Source organism: Muntiacus reevesi, chromosome 2 (assembly GCF_963930625.1).
Source record: "Muntiacus reevesi chromosome 2, mMunRee1.1, whole genome shotgun sequence".
Classification (NCBI taxonomy): Eukaryota; Metazoa; Chordata; class Mammalia; order Artiodactyla; family Cervidae; genus Muntiacus; species Muntiacus reevesi.
In genome coordinates, this window is record NC_089250.1 from 171,448,495 (window position 1) to 171,463,198 (window position 14,704).

Below are 14,704 nucleotides of genomic sequence, written 5' to 3' on the forward strand. Positions count from 1 at the left end.
TCTCATCCTCTGTCGTCCCCTTCTCCTCCTGCCTTCAATTTTTCCCAGCATCAGAGTCTTTTCCAGTGAGTCAGCTCTTCACATCAGGTGGTCAAAGGACTGGAGCTTCAGCTTCAGCATCACTCCTTCCAGTGAATAGATCATGGTGTATGATTCTTCTAATGCATTGTTGGAGTTGGTTTGCTAGTATTCTGTTGAGGATTTTTACATCTACTTTCATCAATGATGCTGGCCTGCAATTTGTGTGTGTGTGTGTGTGTGTGTGTGTGTGTGTGTGTGTGTGTGTGTGTGTGTGATGCCTTTGTTTGCTTTTAGTGTCGGGGTAGTAATGGCCCCATAGAAGGAGTTTGGAAATGTTCCTTCCTCTGCAAATTTTTGGGATAGTTCCAGAAAGACAGGTGTTAACTCTTCTGTAAATGTTTGGTAGAATTCACTTGTGAAATCATCAAGTCCTGGAATTTTGTTGTTGTTGTTCAGTCCTCAGTCATGTTTGAATATTTGCAAACCCGTGAACTGCACCACGCCAGGCTTCCCTATCCTTCACCATTTCCTGCCGTTTCCTCATATTCAAGTCCATGGAGTCAGTGATGCCATCCAACAATCTCTTCCTCTGTCGTCCTCTTCTCCTCCCGCCTTCAATCATTCCTAGCGTCAGGGTCTTTCCTGATGAGTCAATTCTCCACATCAGGTGGCCAAAGTATTAGAGTTTCAGCTTCAGCACCTGTCCTTCCAATAAATATTCAGGACTGATTTCTTTTAGGATGGACTGGTTGGATCTCCTTGTTGCCAAAGAGATTCTCAAGAGTCTTCTCCAGCACCACAGTTCAAAAATGTCAATTTCTGGGCACTCAACCTTCTTTATGGTCCAACTCTGACGTCCGTATGTTGACTATTAGAAAAACCATAGCTTTGACTAGATGGACCACTGTTGGCAAAGTAATGTCTCTGCTTTTTAATATGCTGTCTAGGTTTGTCTTGGCTTTTCTTCCAAGCAGCAAGTGCTCTTTAATATCATGGTTGCAGTCACTGAGTCACCATCCTCAGTGATTTTGGAGACCAAGAAAATGATCTGTCACTGTTTCCACGTTTTCCCCATGTATTTGCCCTGAATTGGTGGGAGCAGATGCCATAACTTGAATATTTTTTTGAATGTTGAGTTTTAAGCCAACGTTTCACTCTCTTCTTTTACCTTCATCAAGAGGCTCTTTAGTTCCTCTTTGCTTTCTGCCATAAGGGTGGTGTCATCTGCATATCTGAGGTTGTTGATATTTCTCCCAGTAACCTTGATTCCAGTTTGTGAGTTATCCAGCCCAGCATTCCGCATGATGTAGCCTGCATTTAAGTTAAACGAGCAGGGTGACAATATGTAACCTTGACATACTCCTTTCCCAATTTTGAACCAGTCCATTGTTCTGTGTCCAGTTCTTACTTTTGCGTCTTGAGCTGCATACAGGTTTCTCAGGAGGCAGATAATGTGGTATGGTATTCCCATCTCTGTAAGAATTTTCCACTGTTTGCTGTGATCCAAACAGTCAAAGGCTGTAGCATAGTCAATGAAGCAGAAATAGATATTTTTTTCTGAAATTCCCTTGCTGTTTCTATGATCCAATGGATGTTGGCAATTTGATCTCTGGTTTCTCTGCCTCTTCTAAATTCAGCTTGAACATCTGGAAGTTCTGGCTTCACATACTGTTAAAGTCTTGCTTGCAGGATTGTGAGCATAATTTTGCTAGCATGTGAAATGAATGCAACTGTATAGTAATTTGAACATTCTTTGGCATTGCCTTTCTTTGGGATTGGAATGAAAACTGACCTTTTCCAGTCCGGTGGCCACTGCTGAGTTTTCCAAGTTTGCTGGCATATTGAGTGCAGCACTTTGACAGCATCAACGTTTAGGATTTGAAAGAGCTGAGCTAGAATTGCAGTAATGTTTCCTAAGGCCCACTTGACTTCACATTTCAGGATGTCTGGTTCTAGGTGAGTGACCATCACTGAAAGTTGAGGGGCACAAATATTAAGACACAACGTGGGCACAAAATGTTTCCCCAGGTCCTTAAGACTTTCTGTACAGTTCTGTGCATTTTTGCCTGCTCCTCTTAATCTCTCCTGCTTCTGTTAGGTCCATACAATTTCTGTCCTTTACTGTGCCCATCGTTGCATGAAATGTTCCCTTAGTACCTAAAATTTTCTTGAAAAGATCTCTGGTGTTTCCCATTCTATTGTGTTTTTTTCCTTTTTCTATTTCCTTGCATTGTCCAGTTAAGAAGATTTCTCATCTCTCCTTGCTATTCTCTGCTCATGAGTCCACCAAAATAATTCTTCATTTATGATACTATGTTTTATTTTGTCAAGTATTTTCATTTTTTTTTATATTTTCCATTACTATGATGAGATTCTCTATTTTTCATCCATGTTGCCATCCTTTTCCATCAGACTCATAAATACATGAATCATAGTCATTTCAAAGTTCCTGCCTGATAGTTTCAATCTATGTCGTCTTAGGATCTGGTTCTACTGACTATCTTGTCTGTTGACCATTGCTTTCATTTCCTACCTTGTGTGTTTGTAGTAAGTTTTTTGTTCAAAGCCAGACGTCACATATTTTCACAGGTGGCGCGAGTGGTAAAGAACCTACCAGCAATGCAGGAGAGACGCAGGTTTGATCCCTGCACTGCAAAGATCCCCTGGAGGAGGCCTGGGAACCCACTCCAGTATTATTGCCTGGAGAGTCCCATGGACAGTGGAGCCCAGTGGGCCATAGTCCCTGGGGTCATGAAGAACTGGACACGACTGCGTGAATTAGCACGCAGATGTCATGAAAAGAACAACAGAGAGTGAAGTAAATAGGATTTACTCCTGGAAACGAGCACGCCTTTCCTTCTGCCGAGGTGTCAGTGAACGAGGTGGGTCAGGGTCTTCGGGTGTTGGCCTGGTTTGAATTGTTTTGCCACAGTTGCCTTCCATGCCCCACAGGCCCCTTACCAATGTCTTTTTCTTAGAAAGTTCTGGGGTGACTAAGTCTTAATATTTGTGCCTCCTCGACTTTCAGCGATCCCCATTTTCCTGTACCACGTAAAAGGCCACTCTCCAAGCCCGCCCTGCACCAGGGCGGCTGCTGCTTTTACTGATATTTGTAAGGTTGGCTATGGGGCCGGACTCCTTGGCCTGGGTCAGCCTTGGATAACCTTGTTATCGGCTTCCAATGCGGAGAGTTTCCTAATGTTTCAGCTTCTTTTATCCTATTTGAGGGATTTTGAAATACTTTGCATCCTCACATTTCTCACTTCTCCTCTTCCCAATTTTACTAACATAATTTGAGGTTATGTATTCAGAGTATAGTTATTTTTCTCAGCTTTAGTTTGGGGAGAAGAAACTTCTCAGAATTTTCCACTCACTTCTTAACCAAATTAACAAATATTTACGTATATTCTAAATGATTGAAAAAAATTGTTGACAATTACAGATATTCTGGAACCTGTCATCACCCATTTTTAGCTGCTGCTTTAGATGAATTTGTCAGTTAGAGGAAACTGAAGAGAAAACAATAAATTTTTATGATATAAAGTTTTCCCAAATTTTTCATACTCTATAAAAAATTCTAAAGGGATAGTGTTGTCATGATTAGAAAATTAGAGGAAACAAAGTTAAATCTGTTTTTTTTCCTCAATCTTACTGTTAATTGCTTGACAAAATAGAATCTGTAGGAAGAGATTCCAAATCACCATATAAAACACAAATAAACAAAAACAAACAAAACATAGAAGGCACAGCAAAAGAATAAAAACAGACTAAAATAAAGGAATAACAAAAGACCGTGAGAAACAGGAATAATAACACGACAGAAAAAATACCAAAATAGGAAGTCAAATATAAGTATGCTGAAGAATAATATAAGTATCCACCTTTAAAAAGCAAAAGCAGAAACTGTACGTTTAAACAACAGGCTTAACCTTGAAACAATTGCAACTGATTCAAATGGCTGTATGACAGAAGACATGATATTTTAAAAGCAACTTTCTTCCAATTAAAAAATAAATTAAAAAGATAAGGAAAACACTGATGTGCAAGATAAAACGTAAATGTGGAATGACAGCAGCATTAACGTGAGACGTAAAGCTTGAGGCGAGAACATTAGAAGGGAAAGCGACCCGTCGGTGGTTCAAGGATGCCTCTTTTTGCTTACACGTATGATGACTTCCTGTTGGGCGCTTACTTCTTTGATCACAGACTTCTTCCCCTCCTAAGTCTCTGAGGTTTTCCCCACCAGGAGATCCCATCGCATGCTCGACACTGATCTGAAGCTGTGTCTGCCTCTGTGTTCCTGTATGGAGGGGCACCCCATTCACAGGCTTCAGCAAGACACAGTGAGCCAGGTACACGGTTCTGCCACATTAATACATCTGCTGCATTATGTTCATTTTTAAGCAGTTCAAATCAATATTGATGTGCCGTTTGCTTTCTGTCTCACACATCACCTTGTCATGATCCCACCTCTGTTTACTGTCATAGCTAAACGTGCTGAAGAATCCTTTCATATCATCTTCTGTCACCTGATCCAAACCATCTTTCCATGCGACTTCATGCCTCCGCCAGCTCCCTGCTGATTTTTCTTTTATTGCTTTGCTGTACCATTCTTTTCTTCTTATTAAGCTAAACCAAGCACTGATTTATACAAAATGCTTACAAGTTCCAGTGCAGCAGCCTTTTCCCAGATCTGTCTTCCTTCTGTATGCTTTGAGTAAATGCATCTTTCATAAAGCAGAGTAGTTTCCGGGGCTCCACCACATCTCCCATTTTCTCTCCCTCTCTCTAGTCTTCTTTGAAAGTCACAGTCAGTATTTTTTTTCCCCAGCAAGATATTGGTAGAATCAGGCTCTTTGATCTCAAGCCAAAGGGCAATGTGATATAGACAACTTGCAGACAAACTCCAGTCTCCAGCAAACTATCACGGCCTGTGTCTTTACTGCACAAGAGCTGAGTTTATCATTCTCTGACTTGATATGCTGAGTCTGAGTTGGTGTATTTCCGAATGACTCAAAAGACTCTGAAGTCCTTATTTTTAGATGTGAAGAGCAGAGACTCCTCGGAAAGGACCATTTCCATGCTGGTCCTGCTCCCATCTCCCGCTGTGATAAACCTCACACCCTCAGAAGCAATGCAAGTCCATTCCTCCCTGGGATAAAGAAGGCCCCAGTGCTGCATGGGAGAAGGGAGATGCTGGCAGCAGAGACAAAGGGATGAGGCTGCCCCCCAAGCACAGAGACCGTCAAAGAGGAGGGCATGCCTGTGCCAGCCCTGGGCAACCTTGCCCCTCCTGCATCGGCCTCTGAGGCCTAGAGTGCTTCTCAGTGCAATCCATTCACACCGTGATGAGGGATTATCCCTTAAAAAGCCACTAAGTCATTCACTGGAGCCTTTAGCTTCCAGTAGAGTTGGAGCGTTGCATACATTTGTACACTGGCATTTATGTTTCAGTAAGGATGTGCTGCCTTCTCTTTGCCCTACTTCCTGAGGATGGATTCACACTTGCCTGAAGAACCCACAGCTCCAGAGCCGAGGAAGGATGCAAAGTCCCGACACCCTGGAGAGGGCCCAGGACTCAGCAGGTCCCAACCAATACTAGGACTCCTCTTAAAAGAAGAGGCCCCAAGCTGGGGCGACTGCCCCCATGCCACCGCTCCCCTCCCGAGTCTTGTCACCTGATGAAACATTTCCAGGGGTTTGCATGACTCTGCCTGCTCCACTCCAGTGCTGCCTCTCCCGCGCCGGTCAAGCGCTCTGGTCTTCGTTGTGTTTCAGGCACATCGATGTCCTGCCCCTCCCGCAGAGGCCTTCCCTGCTCATCTCCTGAGACCCTCCGCTCACGTCTGCAGATAGCCCGCAGGACCACAGCGCTGGGTGGTCATCTACTGACCACACATGCCCTGGGAGAGGCTGAGCTGTGAGGGTGCCTTGCAGCGTCCACGCCTGCACCGCCAATGGGAGAGGAGGCGCCTCCGAAGAGTGCAGACGAGGACACGACTGACCTCCACGTTATGCTTCTCAGGGGCCAACAGGCTCTCTTCAGGTCTGCGTCTAACAGCAATTCACCACCTTCATTCTCAACATGTCAGTCTAGCATATACCTAAAAATGAACTTCTTCAAAACACATATTCAATTTTAGAGGGTTTACCCCAATTCGTTCAAGTTGCACTAATAAAGACCCTGTGGTGCTGCGGTTCCTCCTTGGCCAACCATAGGCCAGCGGAATGTGGCATCAACAGGGTTCTCAGAGGTCACAACATCCCTACCCAACCCAGCCTCCAACTCACTCCAACAAACCACGTGCTCATTCAGACAAAGCCACTTCCGAGTGCCATAGCATTTGAGCTCATGGTACATACTGATCAGTACACAGAGGTGCCATCTATCCAAGAGAGGGAAATGCACTGAGCCTGCCAGCCCCGTTTCAAACAAGGCAGTTCTGACTCTCTCTCCTGATTCTCCCTGGAGCTCTAATAGCACTTCTTTGATGAATTTAGAGGGCATTAATAAAATATATCTATGATCCTAAGGCCATTTACTCTGAACATAATTCATAAGACAGATCAACTTAAGATATCACTTATATAATATATCCATACATTAATTACATATCAATATACTATATATAATATGATATACCTGCCTCCTGAAAAATCTGTATGCAGGTCAAGAAGCAATACTTAGAACCAGACATGGAACAACAGACTGGTTCCAAATTGGGAAAGGAGCATGTCAAGGCTGTATATTGTCACCCTGCTTATATGCAGAGGACATCATGCGAAATACTATGATGGATGAAGCACAAACTGGAATCAAGATTGCCAGGAGAAATATCAGTCACCTCAGATATGCAGATGACACCACCCTTATGGCAGAAAGTGAAGAAGAACTAAAGAGCCTCTTTATGAAAGTGAAAGAGGAGAGTGAAAAAGTTGGGTTAAAACCCAACAGTCAGAAAACTAAGATCATGGCATCCGGTCCCATCACTTCACTGCAAACAGATGGGAAACAGTGTAAACAATGAGAGACTTTTTTCCGTCTCCAAAATCACTGCAGATGGTGACTGCAGTCATGAAATTAAAAGACACTTTCTCCTTGGGAAAAAAGTTATGACCAACCTAGATGGCATATTAAAAAGCAGAGACATTACTTTGCCAACAAAGGTCCATCTAGTCAAAGCTATGGTTTTTCCAGTAGTCATGTATGAATGTGAAAGCTGGACTATAAAGAAAGCTGTGCACCAAAATATTCATGCTTTTGAACTGTGGTGTTGAGAAGACTCTTGAGAGTCCCTTGGGCTGCAAGGAGATCCAACCAGTCCATCTTAAAGGAAATCAGTCCTGAATGTTCACTGGAAGGACTGATGCTGAGGCTGAAACTCCAATCCTTTGGCCACCTGATGTGAAGAACTGACTCATTGGAAACAACCCTGATGTTGGGAAAGATTAAAGGCGGGAGTAGAAGGAGATGACAGAGGATGAGATGGTTGGATGTCATCACCGACTGGATGGACATGAGTTTGAGCAAACTCTGGGAATTGGTGATGGACAGGGAGGCCTGGCATGCTGCAGTCCATGGGGTTGCAAAGAGTTGGATATGACTGAGTGACTGAACTGATATTTATAAATGCATAAATTTATCTAATATAAACCAAAACAATATTTAAATTTATCAATTTATATCAAGTATAAAATTTAAAACAGGAACTTTCAATAACATATCTGAAAATTTACATGTAAAATGTTTTGATGAGTCTATCTGAAATTTTCTCACAAATTACAGCAAAATTGAAACAATGTATCTTTTAACTACCTTCCAACTTTACTTGTTCCCCTCTCTAAGTTCTCAGTCAAGCAGTCAGTAACAGAAACAACCCTCTAAATGTATTCTTTGTGGCTTCTTGGGTAACTCAAATGGTAAAGAATCTGCCTGCAGAACAGGAGACCTAAGTTTGATCCCTGGGTCAGGAAGAGCCTCTGGAGAAGTGCATGGCAACCCACTCTAGCATTCTTGCCTAGAGAATCCCATGGACAGAAATACATTCTTTGAACTTAGGGTCATTTAACACATACTTTCCAGATTACTAATTTCTAAGAATTCTGAAATGCATCAAAAAATCAAAACTTTCAAAACTCCAGGTATCAGTTCAGAAACTTCCATCTCAAAACAAAAGCTTTGACTTAGTAAAATAGGTCTGATGACAGAGTCCCCAAAAGATATGTAAGCCATATTACAGCCTTATGTTTCATAATTCCAAAAAACAGTCCAAGAATCCAAGGAAGGGACCTGACAAATGGAAGATGAGGTGGACAATTACTCTACAATCGACCATGTTAGTAAGAAATGATTATTTTATTTCAACCTTTAATATAGCTTAGTCAAAAAAGTCAAGGGCTTCCAGGTAGCGCTAGTGGTAAAGAATCTGTCTGCCAACGCAGGAGATGCAGGTTTGATCCCTGGGTCAGGAAGATCCCTTGGAGGAGGAAATGGCAACCCACTCCAGTATTACTGCCTGGGAAATTCCATGGACTCAGGAGCCTGCTTGGCTACATGGGGTGACATGAGTCCATGTCACCATTAATCCATGGGGTGACAAAGAGTCGGACGTGACTGTGTGACTGAGCACACATCACAAAATGTCAGAAGGTAAAATTTACACGGCTTTGCTTCTAGTATGAAATATGTGCCACAAAATGGCAAGAAAAAAATACCCCGTGATAGAAAAGCTATGATAATTTGCCAGAAATTTCTTCAACTAAGTAGATATTTAGCATTCCCACAGGTTGGGTTTTCTAAGAAAATTCAGGTAGAATGCAAATGTCAGTATGATATTCAGGAGTGAAGTGACAGGAGGAAAAGTCACTCAAAGTTTTTGTTCAAACAATGAACTAATTTCACTATTTTTTAAACTCTATGTGCCGATGCCTTTGGCGACAGCACTGACCATGCACTAGGAAGGTAACATATCCCACCTTCACGCCCCAAAGGGACATCTAGAGCCCTGGGATACTTGTATGTTGCACGCTCTCTGATCCTCTCTTGTCAGCGTTCAATTAGAGAGGACATGTGACCACCTCAGTGTAAAACAAATGTCTGCACGCGGGATGCTTGCTCAGACATCAGTAACTCAGTGACAGACGATGACAGGGACAGAGCACGTTTCAGTCAAGAGTCGCAGCTTCAGCCGTGAAAACACAAATGCAGGAAGGCCCCGACACAGGACCCCTCGGCTCGAACTTTAAAGATGTGAACGTGCGCGTGCACGTGTCCAGTCAGATGAGTCAGCGCCTGTGTCCGGCGCACACGTCACACGCACGCTGTCCTGTGTCTGGCGCACACGTCACACGCACGCTGTCCCGGGTCCGGCGCACACGTCACACGCACGCTGTCCCGGGTCCGGCGCACACGTCACACGCACGCTGTCCTGTGTCTGGCGCACACGTCACACGCACGCATCCTCTACGCGTGGCCCGGCTTTTGTGGACTGCACTGCACAGCGCTGCGCAGAGGCAGTGGGACAATGTCTTTCTCTCAAGCCCAGGAGGCCCAGAAGCAAGAATAAAAGCAGCGGTGAGGCAACTGGAACTGCTGTACGTTTCAAGGTACTGTACTGTAAGATTAAAGGTGTTTTCTTTACTTTTTCTGTTTTTTTTTTAATGTATGATTGGTGTGAAGATACTATAAACCTATTACAGCACAGTGCCATATAGCCCACTGTGTTAGCTGGGTACCTAGGCTGAATTTCTTGGACTTACGAACAAATTGGACTTATGAATGCACTCTCGGAACTGAACTTGCTCATATGTAGAGGACCTACTGGAGTTGGGTGTTCTTTCTGACTTATTGATAAATACCACCCAGAGCAAATTAGACTCATAAGGCAGATAAAGAGGGAGGAAAACAAATATGTCTCCCAAACCAGCAATGAACTATCCACAGGTACATGTCCTTATTACTAAATTTTAGAGCTACACACTGCGACAGTCTTGGTAGGTAGGAAATTACAAGGAAGATAATGAAATTCTGAAGTCATAAAATATCCTATAATGGAAGGTGTTGCAAGATAATTGTGGCATGGGTAACATTTGCTTTTGTAATACGATCATATGTTAAGGTGATTTTTAAAATCAACTTAAAAATTCATAAGATGATTTTATTCTCTTGTTACTATATAGGTTTATTATATCATCTTTCAACCGGAGATTATTTCATGGGAGTCTGTTCCAGGACAAATGTTCTCTCAGGTCACTAGACTCCAAAGATAGAACCGAATCCATCTCCCAAGCAGCACACTTTTATAGATCTTTGCCAGTATCAACCCCCCACTGCCCCCCCACCCAAATCTTACATGTGTCTGTATCCTGTGGACTACAGAGCCGTGAACCTTTTTCTACCTAAGAAACACTTTTAAAAAGAGTTGCCTGATCAATTAGAGCCCCTCCTAAGAGCCATCAGCAGAGGATTTGGTCCCGTTCTAAAAACAGAGCATCAAAAACGAGATTCTGTGCAAATTGTTTCAACCATCACTTCACCTTAAAACAGATTCCATTCTCCAAAAGCACAGTGAATAAGCAAACCCAAACTCAATTTCTTTATGAAGAGGAATCCTGACCACAGAAAAGGGATTATATTTTACTGGAAGAATTACGCCATTAAAATGACAAAGATAGTTTTCATACCTAGAACTAGTCTGTAGCTAAACCGAGCAAACAAACAGAAAACCAACTGCACGCTGTCACTGCCGTCTGGGCACCAACCTGGTGGGGGCTGAGGCGCTAACACCACCGTGGGCAGAGGCCGGGAGGCAGGGGCTGGTCTGGACAGAGACACGGCCACTTGGTTTGTCCATAGCTGAGGCTTTTGGTGCCCGTGAAACAACCTTGATTCCTCAGGATACACCCACGTTGAGTCCAGAGCAAAGGAATTATTTACAAAGATCTGTCCAAAGAGAAAGCAAGCATAACATGTAAGACCACGCACAAGATAAAAGCTGAAGACTGTACAACACTTTTCCTGTCTAATACTGAATCCTGAAGGTTTCACGGGTGGGAAAAGGACTCTAGATGCGTGGGGTCCTGATATCAATCGCCTTCGAGGCCTGGTCTCCAGCTATTCACTTGGCTATTCATTCCAGCAGCCAGTTAGCAGAGAGTCTCCCCACTGAAGTAAGCAGCATGTGGGGAACAGGTCACTGTACTACTTTCCCTTGGTTTTCAAGTAAACCAAGTGTGGCCAGTATATTTGAATTCAAAAGTCAAGACAAACCATTATAAAGATGACTACTCAAAGGAATAGTGGCAAGAAATGCTTTTAAAATGTATTTTTGAGTTATACAACATTTACTGCTAGATTCTGATCAATGGGTACAAATTTAAAAACTGAAAAATTCAGAAAGTAGATTCTGATTCAGAAGTAGAACTTTTCTATTTTTCTATGGAATCCAAATATTTTACGCTAAAACAAAATCCCCCACCATCACCATCTACTGGTGCTTTTGAACAGGCCAGTCTTATTCTGAAAAGGTTCCTCTCTAGACCTAATGGTGGATCTACTGCAATAAGAAACGAGAAATACACCATGATTTCTCTTATGGGAATACCCAACAACTTAGTAGCCCATCTGTCCAATCAAACTACTTGCATTTTTACCTTACAATTAGGGATCCTTTTGTCTATCCAGCTTTTCCCAACAGGAAGTGGAAGAGCGGATGTGCAGACATGTGGGGAAATGGGCACCAGTTCCACAGAGGAAGTGGGGGACAGTCCAATCGATGGGGAATGACCACCAAACAGCCACTGGAACCCAAGGAAAGAGAAGGGCATGCTCATTAGCCTGTATCAATCAACTCTACTTCGTACCAAAAGATGCTGGGGTAGCTGCTTTAAAAGGGAACTTTAAAATGCATGTGTTTGGCTATGAGAAAAATTTCCTCTTTCCAGTCCCTAAATCCCGCAAATATTCAAAAATTTTAAAAATTTATAAAAGTTTCTGTATCAGAATCACCACAATGCATTAACAACGCTGCATTCTTTAACATTAGGCAAGAACTTCTGAAGCACAAAATCACGAGGACATGGTAAGAAACGAATTTCTGTCCTGAGAACAAGAGAAACCACAGTGGAAAGGTGAAACGCTGGGTATTCCTTTCATAATTCTTGAGTTCTTTTCATAAGCAAGCAGAGAGCTATATTTTATTATATCCTTTTCCATACAACATCTCATATTAATTATACTCATCACCTTAAAAATAGGGACTAGAAATATTTTCAGAATAAGAGGTTAAGATTCAAAGTTTTCCAAGGTCCACAAATGCAAATAGATTCCAAGGCAAAGAAAATGTAAGTGAGATTATCACATAACTAAAAATCCCAGTGCAGAGAATAAGACAGCAAACGTTGAAAGGGGGCAGACAGTTTAGGAGACAGTCTCTCTAATTAAATTAACTGAATCTTTATCAGTGGAGAATAGGTTTATTGTTCAATGATATGGAATGCTTCAATATGTATTTGTTTTAAAATCATAAAAGCATTTTTGAATTTCCTGTTATGTGGAAATGTTCTTCTAGGATAAATACTGTCATTTAACAGAAAATATGCATCACAAAATATTTTAAAGATTAATATTGTTTGGGAGAGGTTTTGTGTTTTAAATTTACACAAGGAAAAAAAATGCAGTTTTCCATACGGGAAAAAAAAATTGTAGTTCCTTGACATTATATACCTCTAGTGGTAGCACTTGGATATGACAACCCCTTCAAAATAGCAAAAAAAAAAAAAAAAGGGAAAGAAAGAAAGAAAAGGAAAAACTACCAATGCTTACTAAAAAAATAATTTAAAAATACAATATGAACATGAACTGCATCACACATCAAAACACCATATCCAGTACCACATATGTGATGTATCATTATATCCAAAGACCAATTTAAGAAGAGTTAACCACATCTTTTAGAGAGGCTTACAATGTAATATTGGAATTAAATTAATGATGTTGTGTATTCTGTCATCCACTCATTTGAATATGCTATTGATGATAATCATTGGAATAAAATACATGCTATTTCCTGATTTAAATCCATCTGCATAGTTAGATAGCACACAATGGATCTTGCCAAAACCAGCTTGCCCTACTCCGTTGCACCATTAATCAAAGGTACAGTCACTTTCTCTTTTTAATTCCAGGTGTGCAACGCCAAACTCCTCTAAAGTGCAATATGACACTAGCTAATCTAGTGGACCCGGGCAGACCTAGGGTGGGAGTGGAGATCACCCAGTATCATTTCTCAGTATTAAAGCCAGGGTTTTCCTTCAGGCTTCCACTGGATTGAATTTTCTTAAGCATTGTCCTGAGTCTATTTTCAAATAAAATAAAAAAACACTAGATCAGAATCAGAAATAGCTATTGATTCCCAGCTTGCTTTTCAAGCCTGGCAGAGGCTGTAAAAGTATTAACTTCTATCCGCTAAGTCGGCCACAGTCCGCAGCGGCAGCGCTGGGCTTTCGAGGCGCCGACTTCAGCACCGCGCTCTGGACAGCGACCCCGGCCGGGGCCAAAGTTGGGGCGGGCAGTCCCGACTCTGGTTTTGGGGCGCGGGTCTCCAAACTGCCCAGCGAGAGACCGGGAAGAAAGACTTGCAAAAGCTGCCAGAGGCGGAACGGGACGTCGGAGCGTGAACTTTGTTGCCCATGCATGGCTGCCAGGCTGCGCCCTGATGGGCTGGGGGCCCGAGGACCACCGCGGGAGGGGGGAGCGCGCGCCACGGGGCCGGGGCCGCCGGAGTCGGGGCGAGGGCGGCGCCAAGGAGCAGGGGGACGCCGGCCACCCCGAGCCCGGGGCAGGGGCCGGGGACGCGTTACCTGCCCGTGGAGCACGGGGTAGCGGTGCGCGGCGGCGGCGGCGGCGGCGTGGTCTGGCGCAGAGGGCAGCGGCAGCAGCGGCAGCAGGGGCTCGCCGGGAGCTTGCCAGGCGGGCAGCCCCGGGAGCAGCGGGCCGGCGGGGGGCTGCGCCGAGGCGAGCAGCACGGGCGGGGCCGCGACCCCCGCGCCCAGCCGGAGCAGCCCGGCCGAGCCGGGCACCATCCAAACCCAGGGCGGCGGCGGCGGCGGCGGCGGGTCTGCATTCATCGGCCAGAGGAGAGGCTGCCGCCGGCGGGGCTGGTGCTGCAGCTGCCGCCGCCGCCGCTGAAGCCTGGCGCCCACCAGCATCCTACATCCCCGCACGGGCGGCGGCGGCGGGGGCGGCGGGCGCCCGAGGTGCGGGCCGGCGGCGGCGCGGGCTCCGGAGCCAACTCACTTGGTTCCGCGGCGCGGCCGCTCGCTCCGCCCCTGCCCCGCGCGGGGAGCCCCTCCTCCCGCCCGCCGCCCTCCTCTCCGAGCACGGCCGCCCAGCACCGCCGCCCCCCAGGCACCGGGCCGGGCTCTCAGTGTCCCCAGATCCCGGGCTCCGGCCGGCGCGCGCCCCTGGGCCCCCGCGGCCGGCGGCGGGGGGCGGGGATAGGGAGCGAGGAGCGGGCGGGGGCGCGGGGCGCTGAGGGCGCGCCTGGCCGGGATCCCCTGGATCGCGCCCCGGGCTCAGATGTGGTCACAGGAGGCCTTCGGCTCTCGCGGACGGAGCGCACGCCGGGGAAGGCGCGCACGGCCCGGCCCGACCCGGAGCCGGGGTCCACCAGCAGCAGCGAGC

At 45.0% G+C, this 14,704-nt stretch overlaps 1 protein-coding gene across 1 annotated transcript in view; it reads right to left on the minus strand.

Annotated features, from left to right (window-relative positions):
• TCERG1L (transcription elongation regulator 1 like) overlaps nt 1-14,229 on the minus strand; it is a 191,473-nt gene extending 177,244 nt beyond the window's left edge. Inside the window, exons 1-3 of the mRNA XM_065920163.1 lie at nt 13,882-14,229; nt 11,674-11,820; nt 10,783-10,963 (exon numbers count right to left, since the gene is read on the minus strand). Coding sequence (XP_065776235.1) covers nt 10,783-10,963; nt 11,674-11,820; nt 13,882-14,229 — 676 coding nt within the window. The remainder of the gene's footprint in view (nt 1-10,782; nt 10,964-11,673; nt 11,821-13,881) is intronic.
• Between the last annotated feature and the right edge of the window lie 475 nt (nt 14,230-14,704).